Raw genomic sequence first — 24,449 nt, forward strand, 5'->3', positions numbered from 1 at the left:
ATGCCCCTCTAAAGTAAATGGACTAGTATGTTAATCGTATATAATTAGAATTTTAATATTCAAAGTAAAAGTGCTCAGGCAATGGTATCAAATGTAAATTCCACGTCAAGACTCGGGATCAGCCTGCAAATGCAGAGACGAGCTGTATTTTTGTTTCATCTGACCATAGAACCCAATTCTATTTGAAGTTTCAAAAGTGTCTAGCAAACTGAAGGCAGAGTTTGTTTTTGAGTAGAGGCTTTTTTCTTGGGGGGGGGGGGTTGTGGTGATGTAGGAGATGTCAGATTGTAGTTTTGGAGTTTTTCTGACTACTGACTAGTTGAACACTAGTGAATAAGAAACGTCTTCTAAATCTAAATGAGCATACATAACACTCTATACATTACAAAACAAGACATAACATCTCAGCCACTGGAAGTCACTCGCCAATCAGATCATTTCAATTTAATAATGAAGACATAGTAACATAGTAACATAGTTCATAAGGTTGAAAAAAGACCAAAGTCCATCAAGTTCAACCTATATACATATTGTGTCCCTACTGTGTTGATCCAGAGGAAGGCAAAAAACCCTTATGAAGCAGATGCCAATTGCCCCATACCAGGGGGAAAATTCCTTCCCGACTCCAAATATGGCAATCAGAATAAATCCCTGGATCAACGTTCTGTCCCTATTAATCTAATATCCATAACTTGTAATATTATTGCTTTCAAGAAACACGTCCAGGCTCCTTTTGAACTCTTTTATTGAGTTTACCATCACCACTTCCTCTGGCAGAGAGTTCCATAATCTCACCACTCTTACTGTAAAGAACCCCCGTCTGTGCTGGTGTAGAAACCTTCTTTCCTCCAGCCGTAGAGGATGTCCCCTTGTTATAGATACAGTCCTGGGTATAAATAGGTCCTGGGAGTGATCTCTGTACTGTCCCCTTATATATTTATACATAGTTATTAAGTCCCCCCTAAGCCGTCTTTTTTCCAAACTAAATAACCCCAATTCTGATAATCTTTCTGGGTACTGTAGTCCTCCCATTCCCCTTATTACTCTGGTTGCCCGTCTTTGAACCCTCTCCAGCTCCACTATATCTTTCTTGTACACTGGTGCCCAGTACTGTACAATGTGTGGTCTGACATACAACTAACTTGATGGATTTTGCCTAAATGATACCTCCTCTCAGTTCTGAAGTGATTTAATCCAACTGTCCCATTTCTGTATAGTGTTCATTGACATCTTAGATATACTAATGACTCTTTATCTGTAACTGGTATAGTAGCTGATGTCTACGGCGTAAAGCAAAATATCTTCATCCCTCTTCAAATTTCTTGCCATTAGAGTTTTTGCCGCAATTGAGCAATGGATAGCCAGGGTTTGGGTTTTGCTGAAAGGTGGCCATTTTAGATGTAATAAGATTGTTTCGGGTTTAATTGGGAGTTTCACATTTTCTATTCCACAAAGGTCTTATCTTAGAGCAATGCCAACAGACGTGTACGTAGTTTCACGTACTTTTTTGTTAACTTTTCCAAATGCTTTATATCATCGTCCTCTTCTATATTATTATTTCAATATTTCAAATTTTCTTGTTAAAAAAAGGACTCTCTTATTTGAAAAATATTTTACTCATCTACAAAATCTAATGAAAAAAGGGTTTCTTGCTTTTTTCTGTAGTTTTTTTTTTGGGGGGGGGGGGTAATCTAAGACGCCCAGTTTTGGTCATGGCAGAAAATTGTAGTACTGTGGTGAATAGTCTAAGTAATATGTAACCAGGGATCTGGTGTCGGAGAGTGTCCTGTCTCTGTCAGTCCTCACTCGTGGCAGATGCAAGGCATGGAGGAGAAGAGAAGCTGATGATTAGTCTGTGAACTTCCAATCTGTGAGACAGTAAAACGGTAGCCTAGGATGTGTTTTCTCCGGCCCTATTTAATACACTGTTAAATCAGTAAGATGTCAGAGGATATCTCACCTGTTTGCCATCTATGGAGATAGCCTAATTAGAATTTTCTTTAATTAAAAGAAAATGGTTACTTGTTACAATTCTAAAATACTTTGCATGGGGATTTACGTGCCAGCTGGGGAAGTTTGCATTAAAGTAAAAGCTGTGTATCGGATTGCTGCCAAAATATAACTTAAGCAAATCTCCAAAAACAGGTCTAGACCTTGACAAACAAAGGATTAACCATATATTATACAGTCCAGCTTGACTTACTCTTGCAGAAGAACGTTTCTGGGTTTGGTCCTTCATAATGCAGAGGCATCTAGGTTTCAGTTCAATACAACTTTCCTTGCACTTATGTTGTAAATTCTGATGGGCATTTTATGAATGTGAATTTAGCCTAAATAAAATAGCCATGGAGGAAGAGATCATTCACTTCTCAGATACCAAGAGAATTTTATCCTATGTCACATTTATGTTATGTTCAAAGTCACGAGTCAATTTTTGAAATTTCTTTTTCACATAAAGGTGTTTTACAAGACTGTCTTCTCTTACCAGTGTGATGTCTCTAGAGGCAGCAGCTGCACTCATGTGTAGACTAGGCTGTCTGACAGAACTACTGCAGTCTAACGCACGAGCAAATGTACCTACAGACCTGCAAAAAATAAATAAAGATTAACTATGCATCCCAGATGACTACTCAGAGGCAAAATATACACTTGAACACCCACATCTGTGGAAATAAATCCAGTTAATAAATGTTTACAAATGTTATTTGCATAACTACAGATGTAATAGCAGTATACATACATATTTAAATAATAATCGCTTCAATCATGACGATCTTGGGCATACAACAAAAGTTAAGTAAATTTCATGGGCAGATTTTTGTCTATTTTTCTTTTCATCATCACTAGGCACTAAAATAAACTAGAGTATTTAAAACAGACACCAAGGATAATAGCTTTAACATCTGCTAGTTCTGGTATACAGTTACCTTGTTCATTTCTTTAAATAATTAGTTATATACATCTTTACAATGTTTATATAGGGAGTATAAATCGTGCCGCAATGGGTGGGGGGGTTAGCAATATGTAAAAATAGACAATTTAAGAAAGTAAGACATGCAAAGTTTACATGAACACCGTATCAAGATGGAATTCTAACATTGTGAAGACAGAGGTTCTAAAAAAGTTAGTTCTTTAGATAAAAAAAAAACAAAACAAAAAAAAACTTCCTTTTATCTGTTTTATTTAAACAGAAGAACCACAGGCTAGGTGTAGTTTTATAGGTAAGAAAGTAACTGCATCTTTATTATTTTTTCCCCTATCAAATATAGTATCTCTACATGGACAAGTCATGTGCCACAAAAGTCTGTTGTGAATCTCTATGACTGAGCAGAATTGTACACAGATTTTGTGGTTATTCTTCTGGATTTTGTTTTGAAGCATAATTCTGTCTCAACAATAAGAAACAGAAAACGGGATGTGTTATGCCCCATCCTTTGCAAATGTATTTTTAAAGGTGATAAGATCGTACCCTCCCAAAAATATCAATATCTCAACATACAAGTATGGTTCTGCTACATAATATTTTAAAACAATGGCAAAGAACAGCTTCCATGCCTTTTCAGAGGATTTGAACAGCAGTACCTCCATTTCACAGTTTACTTACGAAATTAAGACAGACAGCATTACATTTTAATATACAAGACAATAAATGAGACTGCAAAAACAACTTTTGTTTCAGTAGGTTTCCGGTACAAAGGAATTCTTACTGGACAATACTTTAAACTTCACCAAAACTGCAAGGATAAATATTTATTTTTTTCAAAATACACGAGATACTTTAAAGATAAAGGTTATCCAGACTGATGTCTTAAAGCTATTCAGAAAGCACTCAACACAGGTAGGAAAGTATTACTGAATTCTAAGATCCCAAATCTTAATCTAAAGTGATACATTTTATGGGTGCATTTGAGGGTTTTAATAGAATTAATAGATATTGGCCCCTCCTAGAAGAGGACATATACCAGGTTATCCCTACAGTATCACTGAATCAGAATGCCATAACAAGGCAACTCTGCTCCTTTATTACTTAAAAAAAAATATTCAAACAATGTAATAGAAAATATTTATTTCATTTGTATAAAAAAAAAAAAAGTGGTACAGCTTGAAATACAATTTTGACAATTTGGAGTATTGTGACAATTATTTCTGATAATAGCACGTGTATATCACTACCATTTTAGTTTCCTCTCAACAGAATGTGTCTCAGAGCAGAATATTTTAGCAGCTGCATATCACAAGATAATAGCAACTTAATTTGAATACAAGCCTGATAAAACGATTACTGAAATCTGGATACTGCTGAAAAAGGACCAAAACACATGGAAATATATGGACCAAAAGTAATTTCAGTAGAGCAACTGAAACCAGCAACTTTTTTTAAAACTATGCGATACTTACGGTAAGAAGCAGAGTTGTCAATTAAGGAAATGGGAAAGGTTTCAACTCTATGTACATAATAGGAATTCTGTGTAATAGAAGCAGTGGAACTTTCGGTAAAATGTACAATGGAAAACTATTGTGCAGTTTTACTAATGACCCCCTCAAGACAAGAGTCGCATCCATCTTGGTTAGGGTTTTAACCTTATGTGGCTAAAAGTTAGGTGTTTGTTTTCTTTTGTACGTTTCTGAAACACTAAGACCAGCCCTTCTGGCACCAACAACCATGCCACGTTCAAAGTCACTTGAATCCCCTTTCTTCCCCATTCTGATGCTCGGTTTGAACTTCACCAAGAACATCTCTTTGCTTTTTATATTCCGTGTGGTATTTGGATCAATTGAGACCACTGAACAACCCGTACACGCTGAAATTTAAGTATTAATTTTTTATCTTGTGGATTATATATTATATAAAAGCGCTAAGTTATAGGAACTCTTTTTCTATTGCTTGACAATACCATGATCATGTCATACACAATCGCGGCATTGAAGGGGTTAACGCTGCACTATCGCCCTTTATGGAGGGATCGGGCAGCAGGGGAGGATTGGGGCTGGTCTCCACACTTCAACTTCAATCCCTGCCTCTGAAGCTGCCCATGGCAGCTGGGTCACCATCGCCAGTAAACCGGCAATTACGGGCAGGAGCCTCTTTAATTTAGGGGTATTAACCCTTAAAATACCGCAGCATTTAAGAGCTTAACACTGCACTGTCACTCTCATGGAGCGGTCGTGCAGCAACCCCCTTCCCTGAAGCTGCCTATGGTTTACCAGCAATTGCATGTTGAGCCTGCAGAGTGATCAAAGGCTTGGTGTAGCTGTGCTGGTCTGCCCAGACACTAGGACAGACAGCAGCAGCAGCAGCAGCCCCAGCGATCACCACGATTATGGCGACGTGGGGGCAATTGTTTTGCTTGAACTGATACGCCCACTTGGGCATTACATACCTGGTACGTCACCAGACACGTAGGGGTTAAAAATTATATTTTCTAGTCTCATTACTGGTACAATAAAGACTTATAAATAGTACATACATGCATTACACATTTTGCTTTTGGACATATCAGATAGTTAAATGATGTCCACTATAGGTGCTTGGTCTTAGATACTGCCTTCATCGCAGGCATCTTTTTAAAAATAAAAAAAAATCATAAAAAACCTCAGCTAAAATCTCACTTTTTAGGTGAACCAGAAACCACAACACAATCAATTTGACCTCTGTCCACAGTAAGGTCACATTGCCGCCTGTGGCTGTAGCAGACTACATCAGGTATCCCTGCGTGTAATATAGAAAAGGTCAACCTAATATCTAAGATGTGCAATTCCACGTTAAGGCGGTAAGAACAAGTAACCAAGACAACAATTGTAGAAAAACTACTAGTGTTTTTTGATCTTTATAAAATGTGTCAGATTCCCTTCCTAAACATTGTGTTTTTCCCTAAATTCCGTTATATCTTTCTTACGTTTCTTATGAGACCTCTCTATAACCTTGCGTTAGCCTCAAACACTTTCATTTCTTACTCAAAGTATATTTCCATTATTTGTGCCCTTTGGATTAATAGAATTTATCCTTTGTGATAAAGATGTATTGGCACCTGAAAACGCTTACATGTCTATAATAAACCCTATATCGGTGTTTATCTATAGAACTTTTGACTGGGGGTGACTTCAGTCTTAACTGGGATTTGGTTCAAGAGGAAAGAGAATCAAGCTCACCATTTTGTTGTAAAGTAGATCTAAATATCATCTTGTTTATTCCCAGCCTCCTCCTGAACCTCAGTTGCAGATATTCCTTTCTCTAGTGGACAACTGGACAGTCATTATGTTATTTAAGTTATATAAAACACCACAGTTTGGTACAGACCAAAAAGTGGTTAAAAGTGTAAAGAGGAAGACAGAAGCATACATACTAATTATTTCTGTGGTTGTTCCAGTTTTCAGAATATGCTGGTAGCTGGTCTAAACAGTATGAGGGCCATATTGTGGAATTACCGTATTTGCTCGATTATAAGACGAGGGGTATTTTTCAGAGCATTTGCTCTGAAAAATACCCCTCGTCTTATAATCGGGGTCATCTTATAATCAGACCTCAAATAGGTCTGACTATGAGACGACTAAGATCCAGATCCTCCGCAGCTGCAGGGGACCTGGATCCTCCTGTCCCCCGCCCCCCCCCCACACACACACTTACCGGTACTTCTGAGTCCCCGGTGTGTAGCTGGGGCAGCGTGTAGATGTCTACGCAATTCACGTAGACAACTTCCGGCTGCAGCAGGAAGGAGGCGTGGCTAGCAGCGGGGGTTGTCTGCGTCCATCGCGCAGACCTTCCGCAGCTGTCAGAGATCAGAGTTCCCCGCACCGGTGCCACGCCTCCTTCCGGCTGCAGCGTAAGTGCGTGGGATCTACACACTGCCCCAGCAACATGGCAGGGAAGTCAGAAGCACCAGTAAATTGGGGGGGGGGGTGTTAAATGGGGGGCATAAGGCATTTCTGGAGGCAGAGTGCTCTGTGAAATTTTTCCTATAGGGTCGTCTTACATTCAGGCTTTTTTTCCTAAATTAATATTCAGATTTGGGGGGTCGTCTTATAATCGAGCAAATACGGTATATTGACATATTAATTTAAAAAAAAATAAAAAATAAAAAGGACTTTTTTTTAGCTTCTACTTCAGGAAATTACGTTCTGATATTCACATTACCATATACAATTCAAATACAAATGAAGAAAGATAGTAGGATCTCAAAAAAAAAAAAAAAGTCTCAGATGTAAAGCATCTGATTTGCCCAATCACATACCGTGTGTTAATTGACCTGTTGACATTAAATAGGGATTTATTTTTTTTTGACAGATAAAAATACAATAGAGCGATGGCATTGGGAGGCACTGTGTCAATATTGTGTGGCTAGCTCGGATAGAGAGATCTTCTCCAACAGTGAAGGAGGTACACAAATGCTTGATTTGGACCTCTTATGTGGGGCGCTACTAGAAAAAAAAATCTAAGGAGAGTCCAGCTTTGCTCAAGGTACCACATAATCTCCCTGTTACTCACAGATCAGAAGCTTTTTGCCAAGGCTCTGGTACAGAGGCTTAAATATTCTTAGCCATGCCTTGTATACCCAGAACAACTCAAATCCACCCCTGGTCAGGAGGCCAGAGACAATACAACAATCTTTTTTACCTTATTTGTAGGGCAAAAAAGACCTCACAAGTCTCTTATAACAACAAGACATTAGACAGGGTCATGAATGCACTCCCAACCATTTGACAAACATAGGAGCCCTTCCTTTATAACCAACATCTGTCTAAACCTTGGCAACAAAAGTGAGTACACCCCTAAGTGGAAATGTCCAAATTGGGCCCAAAGTGTCAATATTTTGTGTGGCCACCATTATTTTCCAGTGCTGCCTTAACCCTCTTGGGCATGGAGTTCACCAGAGCTTCACAGGTTGCCACTGGAATCCTCTTCCACTCCTCCATGACGACATCTCAGAGCTGGTGGATGTTACAGACCTTGCGTTCCCCCACCGTCTGTTTGAGGATGCCCCGCAGATGCTCAATAGGGTTTAGGTCTGGAGACATGCCTGGCCAGTCCATCACCTTTACCCTCAGCTTCTTTAGCAAGGCAGTGGTCGTTTTGGAGGTGTGTTTGGGGTGTTATGTTGGAATACTGCCCTGCTGCCCAGTCTCCGAAGGGAGGGGATCATGTTCTGCTTCAGTATGTCACAGTACATGTTGGCATTCCTGGTTCCCTCAATGAACTGTAGCTCCCCAGTGCCGGCAGGTGTACTCACTTTTGTGAGATACTGATTATATAATTATTGTGATGTTGTAAACACCAGGGAGAGGATTAGTTTGGTATTTGGGTACAGGTACTATGCAGATCATACATATGGGTATCCATATCCATGCTGGCTTTTCCCAAGAGGCTAGAAGTCTGCAGGATCTGGTCTGGGAATCCTATGGGGCCTGCATCAGGCACAGGTGCTGGGCAATAAAAACCCCTGGAACCTGGTGATCAGAGAGACTGTTGGGGGAACTGGAAGCTCCACTGTGCTGGACCAGCACAGTATAGTTAGAGAGGGCTCCAATTGGGAGCTAGGTTGTTTCTTTTGATGATTTTGTTTTGGGGTGTTTAGTTTGAACAGTTAAAAATAAAGCACTGTTTTGCTGCAAGTTGGTGTTCCTGAGCCTGACTGACCTAGAGGACTGTGCTTAAGACCCATAACTGATATTTTATGGCACTCATGCTACAGGGTTTTTCACACTATATACACATATATATTATATAAAAATAATTTTCTTACCGTGCTACTACCAAAAATTGGTCTATCTGTTTATCTGTGAGGGGGTTGCTTGCTTCCCACACTTTTGTTTCAAGGTTACTTTGAACTCTACCATCTTCCATACCTGCAGAAACAAAGAACGAATTACTTAATGCTTTATAAAACACACAAAATATTTTCATCTGAAAAAATGAAGAACATTTTACATAGCCAAACCTCCTTTCACATAACATTAAAAGCAGAGTTTCACAAAAAAATACATATATTTTCAATTTTAAAAAAATAAGTACAGGCTCTTCCCAGACTATGTATCTCATTGGCTAGTCTTCTGATCCACATATTTACAAACTCTGTTAATAACCTAGTCTCGATTAAGAATATTTAATTTTTTTGTTTTTTATAAATCGGCAGCTTTTATTACATACAGGAATGTCTTTGTCTACTACTTCTCATAACAGCCTCACTAAAATGAATGTATATTAAAGTACTTTGACGTGTGTAACTGGGGAACAAAAAACCCCCGAAACTAAATAACCTTCTAAAAAAGGTTCAGAGCACCTCTGAACTTCCTGCCAGATATGGTTGCTCCAAGTTGCAAGTTACTAGGGGGAAAGCACTCCCATTAAAAGCAATTGAAGCATCAAAAGAACATGCATACTGGGGTCTCAGGTCCCCCTACAATTCTTCAAGAGCCAGCAACGGAGCTAGTAGAAGTTCCGTAGCAATGCATGTGCAAGAGAAGCAATTTACCAAATACAACTCAAGGCAAGGAGCTGGGGAAAAGACAGATGTATAAATGGTTCTAATATGCGCATACACTCCATGCGCAATCCGCATTGTACAATTACATACATTTATGTTATGTTTACTAAGGGTGTTTGAAGCTTTTGATAATATTTTTTATTTTTACTTATCTGGTTTTGCATTTATGAAGAAAAGAATCACATTTTACCTTTATATCATGGGATATGCTGCATAATAAAATGGGGCTACATACATCTGTAAATCATAGTAATCATGTAATTGCTTGTTCAACCATGTATTTAAAAGGAAAGCCCTATCTGCACATGGAAAACTTTATATAAATCATTAGGCTATACTAAACATAAAAAATGGGAACCATTGAACTGGCTTGTTAAATCAGCATAGGTAATTTAACTGCACAAGATGCAGTGTTTGGTGAAATCCCATAGCTCCAATTCAATTATTTGGCATGTGAATTACATTTACCCTGTGTTGTACACTCAAGGGCAACGAAGATTTTATTTTTTGCGATATTGATTTCAGTTACTCAGGAACAAACCATTCATGTGTACAAAAAGTGAAAGGTCACATGCAGTGAAGGAAAAAATTAGTTGATCCCCTGCTGATGTTGTACGTTTGCCCAATGACAAAGACATGATCAGTTATAAATTGATTTGCAGAACATGTACTTGGTGGCAAAACCCTTGTTGGCAATCACAAAGGTCAGACATCTCCTGCAGTTGACCACCAGGTTTGCACTTCGGGAGGGATTTTGTTCCACTCCTCTTTGCAGATCCTCTCCAAGTCATTAAGGTTTTGAGGATGAAGTTTGGCAACTCAAACCATCAGCTCCCTCCACAGATTTTCTACGGGATTAAGGTCTGGAGACTGGCTAGGCCACTCCAGGACCTTAACGTGCTTCATCTTGAGCGACTCTTTGTTGCCTTGGCCATGTGTTTTTGGGCCATTGTCATGCTGGAATACCCATCCACGATCCATTTTTAATGCCCTGGCTGAGGGAAGGAGGTTCTCACTCAAGATTTGATGGTGCATGGCCCTATCTATCGCCCTTTTGATGCAATGAAGTTGTCCCGTCCCCTTAGCAGAAAAACACCTCCAAATCATAATGTTTCCACCTCCATGTTCGACGGTGGGGATGGTGTTCTTGGGGTCATAGGCAGCATTCCTCCTCCAAACACAGCGAGTTGAGTTAATGCCAAATAGCTCGATTTTGGTCTCATCTGACCACCATATTTTCACCCAGTTCTCCAGACGGTGGTAAGAAAATGATCACTAGGACCAGAGAACTACGATGATCCAAGCTCTGCTAGCATCATATATCATATTTTGTGATCCCAGGAAACATCCTGAGGGCAGGGTCAAATTGTCTCAGCTGTCATAATATACTGAACCCCCTACTCCCATCCCACTGGTCAGGTGACAGGAAAAGGGCAACCGGGGGAGGGAATTAAAAGGTGAGCAATTGGTATTGAGACAGTCTGTCAAAAAGACAACCTCAAGGCTCCACGGAAATATGGTATGATGTATCTCTGTTATTTTTGAAACTGCTATGTACCTGTACCCCTTATGTCTATGTCTCTGTATAACAGCACTGGGACCTATTTTATACTCAGATCAAATATTTTTCATCAGTTCTGTCTTTGTTCTTTAATCGACTTCAGCCTAGAGCGTTTGTTTGTTTTTTTTTATACATGATTTTATGAAACATAGGTCATGTCAAAGTAATTTAATTGCATTCTACAAAGAAGTAAGTAGAAGTCTAGATCAGGGTGTTGCAGTGGATGTAATCTACTTGGATTTTGCCAAAGCGTTCGACATGGTTCCACACAATAGGTTAGTATTCAAACTAGGGCTGCAACAACTAATCGATAAAATCGATAATCGATAATGAAAATCGTTGCCAACGTTATCGATTAGTTGAATCGATTTTTATCGATTATAAAATGAGGGTTTTTTCAGAGCAAACGCTCTGAAAAATACCCCTCATTATATAAACCGTTTCAGTGACTCACAGCAGCAGCTCATACTTACCAGTCCCTCCCTGTAATCACTGTGACAACTGGCCCCGCCCCCTTCCTTCTCCCAGAAGGCCAGAACCACATGGCTGTGACACTCATCTAACTGTAAGTATAAAATATATATTTGGGCTGCTGAAAGTTAGGGGAGGTGGGGGTTAATTTAGGGGCAGTTATGGTTAATGGGGTGTTTAGGGTTAATTTAGGGGCAGTTATGGTTAATGGGGTGTTTAGGGTCAGCTATGGTTAATGGGGTGTTCAGGGTTAATTTAGGGGCAGTTATGGTTAATGGGGTGTTTAGGGGCAGCTATGGTTAATGGGGTGTTTAGGGGCAGCTATGGTTAATGGGGTGTTTAGGGTTAATTTAGGGGCAGCTATGGTTAATGGGGTGTTTAGGGTTAATATAGGAGCAGCTGTGGTTAATGGGGTGTTTGGGGTTAATTTGAGGCAGTTGTGGTTAATGGGGTGTTTAGGGGATGCTGTGGTTAATGGGGTGTTTAGGGTTAATTTAGAGTAGTTGTGTTTGATGGGGTATTTAGAGTTAATTTAGGGGTAGTTATGGTTAATGGGGTGTTTAGTGTTAATTTAATGATGAGGACTGAGGGTTAATTTAATAAAGTTAACTTAAGGCGCAGTTAGAGGTAAAGGGGGGCAGACTAAGGAGAATCTAAATCATGGGGGCAGTGAAGATTAACCCAGTACTTATTTATAAAAGTATGGTGTCAGTGTGATGCGAACAGGTCTGTGACTCTGAGGGGACTATGAGATATCTGGGGGTATAAGGCATATCTGGGGAGGATGGAGAGACATATCTGGGGGTATAAGGCATATGTGGGGAGGGCAGCGTGGCATGTCTGGGAGGCAGTGTGGCATGTCTGGGGAGGATGGAGTGGTGTATCAGGGGGTATAAGGCATATCAGGCACAGTGGCATATGTGGGGGGTAGAGTGGAGTGGAATATGTGAGAGGCAGCGTGGAGTGGCATATGTGGGAGGCAGCGTGGAGTGGCATATGTGGGAGGCAGCGTGGAGTGGCATATGTGGGAGGCAGCGTGGAGTGGCATATGTGGGAGGCAGCGTGGAGTGGCATATGTGGGAGGCAGCGTGGAGTGGCATATGTGGGAGGCAGCGTGGCATATGTGGGAGGCAGCGTGGAGTGGCATGTCTGGGAGGCAGCGTGGCAAGCCTGGGCTCAATGTGCATGTGGGAGGCAGCGTGGCATATGTGGGAGGCAGCGTGGAGTGGCATATGTGGGAGGCAGCGTGGAGTGGCATATGTGGGAGGCAGCGTGGAGTGGAATATGTGGGAGTCAGCGTGGAGTGGAATATGTGGGAGTCAGCGTGGCATATGTGGGAGGCAGGGTGGAGTGGAATATGTGGGAGTCAGCGTGGAGTGGCATATGTGGGAGGCAGCGTGGAGTGGCATATGTGGGAGGCAGCGTGGAGTGGCATATGTGGGAGGCAGGGTGGAGTGGAATATGTGGGAGTCAGCGTGGAGTGGCATATGTGGGAGGCAGCGTGGAGTGGTATATGTGGGAGGCAGCGTGGAGTGGTATATGTGGGAGGCAGCGTGGAGTGGTATATGTGGGAGGCAGCGTGGAGTGGTATATGTGGGAGGCAGCGTGGAGTGGTATATGTGGGAGGCAGCGTGGAGTGGTATATGTGGGAGGCAGTGTGGAGTGGCATATGTGGGAGGCAGCGTGGAGTGGCATATGTGGGAGGCAGCATGGCATATGTGGGAGGCAGCATGGCATGTCTGGGAGGCAGCGTGGCAAGCCTGTGCTCAAATGTGCATAAATTGGGGGGGCTGGTTGGGAAATAAAGACAAGAAATGCATTTTATCAGGTTTTTTTTTTATTCTGCGTTTATATTTAACATCATTTGTTTATTAAATTATTTTAAATAAATGAAAAATGTACATAGATTATGAAAATAATCGTTAGTTGCAGCCCTAATTCAAACTGAAGAAATTGGTCTACATGCAAATTTTTGTTCTTTGGTTGAACATTGGACTAGTGATAAGAGTACAGAGAGTTGTTATAAAAAGGCAAAGCTGGACAAAAGTGGTAAGTGGTGTCCCTCAGGTTTCTGTTCTGGGACCAATTTTATTAAACATATTTATAAATGACCTTGCAATAGGCATGTTTCCATGTTTGCAGATGACACTAAACTCTGTAAAGCAATACAATGTGAGCAGGATACTTTGCTGCAGAGGGATTCAGATGAAATTTAATGTAGATAAATGCAAAGTTATGCACTTCAAGGTAAGGAATGGACAAGCAACCTACACCCTAAACGGTAGGGAATTAGGGATAACAACAAATGAGACAACAAACTAGGAAACAATGTGCAATGTCAGTCAGCAGTTACCAAGGCCAGTAAGGTATTGTCATGTATAAAAAGGGGCATCAACTCGCAGGATAAAAATGTAATTTTGCCTCTTTATAAATCAATGGTAAGACCACACCTTAAAATATACTGTGCAATTGTGGGCACCTATTCTAAAGAAGGATATTATAGCACTGGAAAAAGGTGCAGAGGCGGGTTACGAAGAAAGGTTAATTCATTTAAATCTGTTTAGTTTAGAAGAACGCCTCATAGGGGATATGATAGCATTAGATAAATATATTCGGGGCCAATACAAATCATTGTGTGGAAATCTGTTCATAAATAGGACTATGCATAGGACACGTGGTCACGCATTTGGACTGGACGAAAGGAGATTTAGAATAAGGCAAAGGAAAAGGTTTTTGTTTTTTTTTTACAGTAAGAACAATAAGGATGTGGAATTCTCTGCCTGCAGAGTCTGTAGAGACATTTAAACAGCAACTGGGTGAATACTTGCAAAAACGTAATATTCAGGGATATAATTTTTTAGTTATAGGGAAACATCATCTTTATCCAAGGAGAGATCTGACTGCCATTCTGGGGTCAAGGAGGATTGTGGATTGTTTTATGCTGGGAATTTTGGCGGTGATCATTTTTGGTTGCTTGGTGCCATACGGGGAAAGTGATAAACGCACCAGAAGTGCGTTTTTGGTTAACCCTTTCACACCCATACTCCACGTCACAGCTCAACCAATAGCCATATCTGTGACAACACCACTAAATTACAAAAACAGATTCAGCGTTTTCTAAAGCCTAGATGTACCTATCTACACACATTACAGGGTTGTCAGCCCATTTTCCGATGATTTTTATGTATAAAATAACAAGGATAACAAAAAATAACATTTAATAATATAAAATAGCTCTTAACCTTCTTCCAGCAAATCGGTTATATCGGCTTGGTATCTATTGCCCACGCGTATCTCTCCCTTGTCTGCCAAGAGAGTCTTCTGCTGTGGATCATATACTAATGAGTAAAAGAAAAAATCCTAAAGAAAAGAAAAAGGAAAAAAACGTTAGCTATTACACTCCTCATAGGTACCAAAAAGTTGTTAAAATTATAAAAAAATCCCACTAAAGATAGTACCATAGTGGGACTGTGGGCAAGAGCCTTACAGCGGCTTGTACCTAGATACATAATTCACAATCATAAAATACACTTGTGTATTACATTAATAAAATAAAAATTATGAGATCCAAAAGGATCGATAGTACATTTGGCGAGTTCAAACTACAACTCTCCTTGGACTGTATCTGCAAACTCCTGCTTTAGCGAATAATCCCCAGAATACATGAAAAAGGAATACAGAAACGAATCATACCTCTCGTTCTAAGTAAGATTTAAGCGATTCTGTCTCATTCAAGAGTGTAACACTGCATTTGCCCCTGAAAGATGAGGAAAAATACATTCAGCAATAGTTAAGCTTTGCATATTGCCATGTAATTTAACTTTTGACAAATGCCAAAAAAACAGGTAAATTGTTGGTTTTGTTACACATTCATATGTGCCACTGCCTAACTAGCTGCATAGTTCACTGCTAACAATTGCTTCAACTTTTTTTAAGCATAGAACAGTATGTAAGATATGCCTTTATCTATGTACATACATATATGTACACCTGCACTGTTAAAAGTATAGCTAAAACCTCAAAAAAACAAACAAACAATCAATGTAAGCCAAATACCTGACCTTATGTGAGTGGCTGGTAACGACTCAAGTTGTCGGGACAGGAACAACTCTCTGTGCCTTAACTGGTGCTTCAGCTTTTCAGGTAAATCCATCATTTCTGGATTTTCCATTTCTTCTTCCATTTCCCCTTAAAACAAATATCAGTTATAAGAGAGGATTATATATATATATATATATATATATATATATATATATATATATATATATATATATATATATATATATATATAATTATTTTTTTTTAAGGAGGAACTAAAACATTTTGTGCATTTTGCAACACACATAGGCATTCATGGGTCTAAAAGTTTGTTAACACACATACACTTATCACGGCTGCCCCACATAGCAGGAACTACAACTACAAAGGAGCTCTCACATGACGTATGGGGACGGGACGGGACACGTGCATTAAAAGGTTAGTAGAAAAACAAGCCCGTAGGCTCACTCTTGCAGCAAGGCACAGAGCACCTACACTTTACCTCCAAACCTGTTCACCCCACAACACCAAAACACTCGCTGTCACTGTGTTCCACTTAATATAAAAGGATTTATGTCAAACTATGCACACAATCGTACACATTGACAAAGTCTATAGCAGCCTAGAACACCAGTAGAGGCTACTCGTGCTAAACGCTACATTTCACACTAACATTAAACAAACGTATTTACATTTATTTGTATCTTAACCCCTTCAGGACCAGCGCTTGCGTACTGTGTCTTCCCTTTGTAACCCAATGCAGTTATTTTGTCTAATAACATTACAGCTGGGTTGTCATGGATACTGACCTTTCCTTCCAGCACCAGGTTACTTGTCTCCTCTGAGCCAATCAGTATCTCAATGGGACATATGTCAGTTTGCCTAAGCTAGGGAATGTTTCTCAGCCTATCAGAGGAGATGGTCTAGAAAGAAACTTCTGGAAGAGCAGAGCGAAGCAGGGGAGTGAAGAAGGAAGAGAGACAGACTGCCCTCCCTGTAAGCAAGCCTGAAGTAAACCTGTTGCCTTTAGTGTGTGTACTGCTGACATCCAAGCAGTACACTGAAGTTGAAGTAGAAGTGTGCAGAGAATACAGCATGGTGCTGTATGTTCCTGAGTGAGAGTGAGAGACTGCAAGTACCCAGAGCGTCCAAGTCCTGCATCCTGTACCAGTGAGGTGAAAGCAGAGCTGCAGACAGACATCTGTGTGGGAAGACAGTTATTATTCTCAGCCAGGAGGTTAAAGGGGCAGCATCCCAGAGCTGCCTGAAGACATTAAGGAGAGGTACTTCACTAATATATATCTATCAACATAAATATATCCTTGTCTCCCCGGGTAGCGCTACCTGCATCAAGGGCCCCAACAGTGCACCAACACTGGGACATCTGGGTGGGAAGAACACCTACATTTGGGGTGGGGAGCGGCTGTTGGCAGTTATCTGTGTTATATATATATTCTCAGGACTGTGCACCCACTGCTAGAACTGAACTGCATAGGCACAGCAGCTGGGTCCTTATATTATAATACCTGTTTATTTTAATATATTCTATAAATAATTAGCATTTCAGTTGTGTGTGTTATTTTCTTGTGTGAAAGGGGCCATTTCTCAGTGGGTGGGTTCCCTTACTCAACGTAGTACAAATCACTGAGTGGAGGCACTGCATAAAGAAAGAAGATGTCCCGATCTCCCAGCAATTGCGGAGGCTCAGGTTTCCTGTCACCAGCGTCACTGAAATATGTAACTACCAGCCTGGCAGCAGAGCAAGGTAAAAAAAGGGTTACAGATGGAGGCACTGCTGAGATGAGTTGGGACGTTAATAGAGTTATTAGTAGCATTTCGTACCCCAACTCCCTAGAAGTTCGGGAATGGGCACTGCGAAAATCTATTCCACCTAACCAGGCTGTGGCTATATGCAATATACCTCTTGCATTAAAAAGAAAAAGTTTTGATGATGCCATTCGACAGATACAAGGATTAGAGCATTTTCGTCTAGTACAGACCCGGAAGGATGAAACAGCAGGATTGGCTGTGGCTCTAGTAAGAGGCTATGGACCTCTGAACAAGGAAGATGGTCCTATGTGTATACAGTTGCCAGGGACACATATACCTGGCAGTCCTTTGATTTATGCTTATGAAAATAGCGACGATGACGGTGAAGTCAACGATGGGGACAATGACAATATTTTCAGCCCCGACTCTGATACCGAAATCCATAGTGACAGTGAGAGCGGTTGTGAAACTGTAAGGAAGCATCTTAAGCTGCCCACGCGAGACAGATCTCGAAAGAAGTATCATACCACCCCTGTTATTCAGAGAAATGAGACAAGTCCATCCTTAACTGAAGTACTGGCTCAGCTGTCTAAAAGTGTTGTACAAGCATCTCATGAACAGCACTACAGGAAGTTGAAAACCTTTTCCGGTGTTATGCCTGTGCCCACAGGTGAGGAGGATTTCTCTACCTGGAAAAGTAATGCAGTCCAGATGTTAGAAGAGTGGACCTGTGTTGAAAATGTTAAACGTCAACGAATCATTGAAGGTTTGAAAACTCCAGCATTGGAATTAGTGAGACATCATCTCTTGCTATACCCTGACTCAACAGCCAATGATATAATCAAGGTGTTGAATGAAGTCTATGGAGATGATGATACAGAGGATGAACTACGTACTCAATACTATAATACCATCCAGAAAGAAAAGGAGAAACTCCCTGCTTATTTGGTTCGCTTAGAGTTGATATTAGGTAAACTGTTTGAAAAGAAGATAATTTCTCGAGGTGAAATTGATGCATACAGAAGAAAACAAGTACTTAGAGGGACTCGATCACAGGATAATAGAGTTATGTCCTTAACTGCTCTATTGCGATCTAGAGGTCCCATTAGCTTTTCAGATCTAATAAAGGAGGCTAAAGCCATTGAGAAGGAATTCTCCTATGCAGCTAGCCAAAAGGGAATTGACACCAAAGCCTCTGGAAAGGAAGAACGGAAAACTGAGTTCAAGGAAAAGAAAGTGGATGCTCAACCCAAAGACTCAGAGAAGACTCCTAGAGCGTGGCCACAGCCCGAGACGAGGAGAGAATTTAAGTGTTTCAACTGTGGACAAAAGGGACATCTGCTAAGTAAATGCCCTCTTAAGGCTGGTTCTGCTAATGTAGAAGTCCTAACTATTGAACAGAGTTCTGCAGAGCTTACATTTCAGAGGAAGAAGAAGCAAAGGAAGCAAAGGAAAAAGCTACCTAGTAAAAGTAATGATGAACTGTCTACAGATATTAGGATAGGCCCAAAGTCTCTCATATCTCTTATGGTTGAAGGGATTCATGCCTCAGCATTGCTGGACACAGGCTCCCAAGTAACTATAATTTTCCGTCCATTCTACGATGAGCATCTAAGCCATTTACCTATCTTGCCAGCAGATGATGTGAAGTTGTGGGGGTTAAGTTCCCAGGCTTATCCTGTCGAAGGAGTCGTCAAGGTGCAGATTGTGATTCCTCAGCTGGACACTGGAATGATGTATCCTATGGATGTTGAAGCCTTAGTGTGTCCAAACCTAGCTCGGCCTGGTATTCCCATTATACTTGGGACGAACACTCACATGGTTCGAGGTCTGTTGCAAACCTACCTTAAGGAAGTGGGAGATGTCTATATGAAAAGGATGGAAGAACTAGAACCAGCCCTGAGACAGGAATGTCATAAATTGGCTCTTGAGACCCAAACTGGACAGTTTCATTATTGGGGTCCCCAACCTGTTTCTCTAAAGCCTGGAGAAATGAAGTCTGTTACAGCTGTTGCAGTCTTGGGAGAAGGTATGTTTTCTGGGGATTGTCAGTTCTGCCTGGAATCCCTTCCTGAGGAAGACTCCATTAAAGGTTGGACTATTATGCCAGAAGTGAAAGACTGGAGAAGTCAGAAGATCGACATATTTGCAGTAACTGTCTTCAATCGATCTGCTACTGATATTCGTATAGATCATTGTCAGCAGTTGGGAGTTATCCACCTTCTGGAAGAGATAACCCCTCTTACTATGCTTACAGTAAATTGTGAAGAAAATTCTTCCAGAGACCTAAAGTTCAATCTGGATGGGTCTCACCTATCCCCAGAATGGACAGAGAGACTGTTGAAGGCTCTTAGATCCCGAGAAGGGGCCTTCTCTACAGGAGATATGGATGTGGGCTGTGCCAAAAGTGCCCAGCATAGCATTAGACTGAATGATCCTGCTCCCTTTCGTGAGAGATCCCGACGAATTGCTCCTCGAGATATTGAAGATGTGAGAAACATACTTCAAGAAATGGAAGAGGCTGGAATTATTTGTGAGTCCAGAAGTCAGTATGCCTCTCCCATAGTCGTGGTGAGAAAGAAGAATGGTTCAGTGCGCCTGTGCATTGATTATCGCACATTGAACAAGAGAACTATCCCTGATCAGTATACACTGCCAAGGATAGAAGACCTCCTGAATGCCTTAACTGGGAGCAGGTGGTTTAGTGTCTTGGATCTACGGTCTGGATACTATCAAGTGCCTATGAGAGAAGAAGATCAGCAGAAGACTGCATTCATTTGTCCCTTGGGGTTTTTCCAATTTACCCGTATGCCACAAGGTGTAACCGGAGCTCCAGCCACTTTCCAACGACTAATGGAGAAGACATTAGGGGATCTGAATCCAAGGGAGTGTCTGGTCTACTTGGATGACATAATTGTATTTGGAAAGAATCCCGAAGAGCATGAAAAGCGGCTGCTGAAAGTGTTAGATCGTTTACAGGCTGAAGGTCTCAAACTTTCATTAGATAAGTGCAAATTTGCTCAAAATTCAGTTACATATGTTGGACACATCGTATCCGCTGAAGGAGTGGCCACAGACCCTGCCAAAATTGAAGCAGTTGTTAACTGGCCCAAACCAAGTAACATTGAGGAGTTGCGTTCTTTCTTGGGATTTTGTGGCTATTACCGGCGTTTTGTGGAAGGCTACTCCAAAATAGCCCGAAGTCTCCACAATCTTCTGCAAGTGGAACCTGTTAAAAAGGGGCGGAAAATTCTTCACCCCAAAGACCCTATTGGGGAAAAGTGGACTTCAGAGTGTGAAGAGGCTTTTCAGCTTCTTAAACAGAAGATGACTGAGGCGCCCGTTCTAGCTTATGCTGATCCTGACAAGCCATATGTTTTACACGTGGATGCAAGTTTGGAAGGACTTGGGGGTGTCCTACACCAACCATATCCTGAAGGGCTTAGGCCAGTGGCCTATATCAGTCGGAGTTTAACCGGAAGTGAGAAGAATTATCCAGTACATAAATTAGAGTTCCTTGCCCTTAAGTGGGCTATTGTGGAGAAGTTGCATGATTACTTGTATGGTGTTAAGTTTGAGGTGCGAACTGACAACAATCCTCTCACTTACATTTTGACTACAGCCAAGTTGGATGCTACAGGTCATCGGTGGTTAGCTGCGTTATCCAATTATGAGTTTTCATTGAAATACAAGGCAGGACCAACGAATGTGGGGGCTGATGCTCTATCTAGACGACCTGGATTGCCTGCAGTGAGAGATGAAGAGGAGTGGGTTGAGATCCCTGGCCCAGGAGTCAGAGCCCTTTGCCAAACCTCAACAGTGGAAAATGAGTGGGTAAATTTCTCAGAGTTGCGGTGTATAGACTCTCTCAGCTGTATGCCTGAAGCCATTCCAGAGGCTATGTGCCTTCCAGCCACAATTCCCCTGTGGTCCATGATTCGAATAGAGGAAAAGCAAAAAGCCCAGAACCAAGATCCTGTAGTTGGTCGTTTGTTAAGAGCTGTGAAGACTAATAATCTTAAGCTTTTGAATGATTTACCCGCTGAGCTACAACAACAGTTTAAGAAGGAGTGGCGTCGATTCCATATTGAAAATAAACTCCTGTATCGTATTATACAATACCATGATCATCCTGGCAGGAAACAATTAGTCCTACCTCAAAGGTATAGAGGGATAGTCCTGAGGTCTCTTCATGACCACCATGGCCACTTAGGAGTAGACAAAACCTTTGGGTTGATACGAGATCGCTTCTACTGGCCTGGAATGAGAGAATCTGTAGAGCTGTATTGCCGGAGGTGCAGAAGATGCATCCAGAGGAAGACCCTACCTACCAGAGCTGCACCCATGGGCCACCTTAGGAGTTTGGGCCCCATGGATTTAGTCTGCATGGATTTTCTCTGCATAGAAGCCGATTCTACTGGCACCAGCAATGTTTTGGTGATTACTGATCATTTCACCAGGTATGCCCAAGCATACCCAACAAAAGATCAGAAAGCTGCCACTGTTGCTAAAGTATTATGGCAAAAATTCTTTGTACATTATGGGTTCCCAAACCGGTTGCACTCCGATCAAGGTAGAGATTTTGAAAGTAAGCTTATTCATGAGATGTTAAAGCTACTTCAGATTGAAAAGTCTAGAACGACCCCATACCACCCTGAGGGAGATGCTCTTCCTGAGAGGTTCAACCGAACGCTGCTTAATATGTTAGGGACACTTAAAGATTGTGAGAAAAGGTCCTGGAGTCGGCATGTAGAAGCGATGGTTCATGCATACAATTGTACACGGCATGAATCCACTGGCTTCTCCCCGTATTTTTTGATGTTTGGAAGAGAAGCAAGATTGCCCATTGACATCCGTCTGGGAGTGTCCTCAGATGGAATGAACCATGGATCTCACTACCGATATGTCAGGCAATTAAAGGAGAACTTACAAAAGGCTTATGGGTTGGCTGAGCAGGCCACAGCCAAGCTGAATGAAGATAACAAGCAAAGGTATGATACTAAAGTACGTTATAAGGACATTCAGCCTGGAGACAAAGTCCTACTGAGAAATTTAGGCATTCCAGGAAAACACAAGTTGGCTGACCGTTGGAAAGACATCTTGTTTGAAGTTGTTTCCAAGATCCCAGGGATTCCCGTGTACAGAATCAAGGGGCCTGAAGGCCGGATAAAGGCATGGCACAGGAATCACTTATTACCTGTGGCTTTTCCTGAAAATAGTCAGAGTAATGGAAATGAGGGCCCTAGTATGCAACCTCCATCAACAATTGACCCTGGAGAAGGTTCTAGTGGAGTTGTTCCTGTTAGCAGAGGAGCTGCTGAATCTGGCTGTGAACAAGACTGGTGGACTTTACCCCAACCTTCTGTCCACGATTCTCCTCCAAATTGTCTGAATCCTGAAAGCCCTAGCTTTGTCCCAGGTTCCTCTGAAAGAGACTTAAGTACTATGGGAGAACCAGAGCCTCAAGCGACTGGACCCCTCCCCAACAGTGCAAGGGGAAGACCTTGTGCTGAAGATACCAGAGGACTTCCTCAGAGGAATCTGGGTCGCAGCAGGAGAAATAGAAGGCCACCGAGGTTTCTAACATATGACAACATTGGGGAACCCACCTACTTTCAGTCCCAACCCATGTACAATAAATTGATAAATGTGTTGCACGCCCTAACCGAAATTCTTGGTGAGAGTGCTTTACTGTTCTAAGTCGCTGTTCGTGTATCACGTACCATGTTGTGTTTTACTGTTTTATACTTTGCTAGGATGTTCTGTTCCTGCCAGTGGGAGGCAGGATATTTTTTTTCAAGGCGGAGGGTGTAACCCAATGCAGTTATTTTGTCTAATAACATTACAGCTGGGTTGTCATGGATACTGACCTTTCCTTCCAGCACCAGGTTACTTGTCTCCTCTGAGCCAATCAGTATCTCAATGGGACATATGTCAGTTTGCCTAAGCTAGGGAATGTTTCTCAGCCTATCAGAGGAGATGGTCTAGAAAGAAACTTCTGGAAGAGCAGAGCGAAGCAGGGGAGTGAAGAAGGAAGAGAGACAGACTGCCCTCCCTGTAAGCAAGCCTGAAGTAAACCTGTTGCCTTTAGTGTGTGTACTGCTGACATCCAAGCAGTACACTGAAGTTGAAGTAGAAGTGTGCAGAGAATACAGCATGGTGCTGTATGTTCCTGAGTGAGAGTGAGAGACTGCAAGTACCCAGAGCGTCCAAGTCCTGCATCCTGTACCAGTGAGGTGAAAGCAGAGCTGCAGACAGACATCTGTGTGGGAAGACAGTTATTATTCTCAGCCAGGAGGTTAAAGGGGCAGCATCCCAGAGCTGCCTGAAGACATTAAGGAGAGGTACTTCACTAATATATATCTATCAACATAAATATATCCTTGTCTCCCCGGGTAGCGCTACCTGCATCAAGGGCCCCAACAGTGCACCAACACTGGGACATCTGGGTGGGAAGAACACCTACATTTGGGGTGGGGAGCGGCTGTTGGCAGTTATCTGTGTTATATATATATTCTCAGGACTGTGCACCCACTGCTAGAACTGAACTGCATAGGCACAGCAGCTGGGTCCTTATATTATAATACCTGTTTATTTTAATATATTCTATAAATAATTAGCATTTCAGTTGTGTGTGTTATTTTCTTGTGTGAAAGGGGCCATTTCTCAGTGGGTGGGTTCCCTTACTCAACGTAGTACAAATCACTGAGTGGAGGCACTGCATAAAGAAAGAAGATGTCCCGATCTCCCAGCAATTGCGGAGGCTCAGGTTTCCTGTCACCAGCGTCACTGAAATATGTAACTACCAGCCTGGCAGCAGAGCAAGGTAAAAAAAGGGTTACACCTTGAAGACCGCAGTTTAAAAAAAATAAAAATATTTTAATTCCGTCCTCATGATTCGCTTCAAAGCGATCACGTGCACGTAATTCAGGGGGCGTGGCTGCTAAGGATCGCTGGGGACACCAAGCGGTCAGTAGCAGCCGCCCCTCGCAATCCCAGCGTTCATAGCGACGCTGGATCGCGCATCATCGATGACGTACTCGGTACGTCCCGGCCTTGAAGGGGTTAATGTGACTGTTTGCATGTTACTGTATAAATGTATGAGCAATTTCTGCTTCAAACGTGTAATA

The 24,449-nt window shown here is 41.7% G+C and overlaps 1 protein-coding gene across 1 annotated transcript in view; it reads right to left on the bottom strand.

Moving 5' to 3' along the window:
• LOC149275829 (metastasis-associated protein MTA1-like) overlaps positions 1–24,449 on the bottom strand; it is a 147,937-nt gene that overhangs the window by 88,736 nt on the left and 34,752 nt on the right. The window contains exons 4-8 of the mRNA XM_089504250.1: positions 15,573–15,699; positions 15,205–15,268; positions 14,754–14,871; positions 8,739–8,841; positions 2,486–2,585 (exon numbers count right to left, since the gene is read on the bottom strand). Of these exons, the coding sequence (XP_089360376.1) occupies positions 2,486–2,585; positions 8,739–8,841; positions 14,754–14,871; positions 15,205–15,268; positions 15,573–15,699 (512 nt within the window). The remainder of the gene's footprint in view (positions 1–2,485; positions 2,586–8,738; positions 8,842–14,753; positions 14,872–15,204; positions 15,269–15,572; positions 15,700–24,449) is intronic.

This window comes from Sceloporus occidentalis, unplaced genomic scaffold (assembly GCF_023333645.1).
Source record: "Sceloporus occidentalis isolate IW3139 unplaced genomic scaffold, rSceOcc1.0.p SCAF_263, whole genome shotgun sequence".
Taxonomy (NCBI): domain Eukaryota; kingdom Metazoa; phylum Chordata; class Lepidosauria; order Squamata; family Phrynosomatidae; genus Sceloporus; species Sceloporus occidentalis.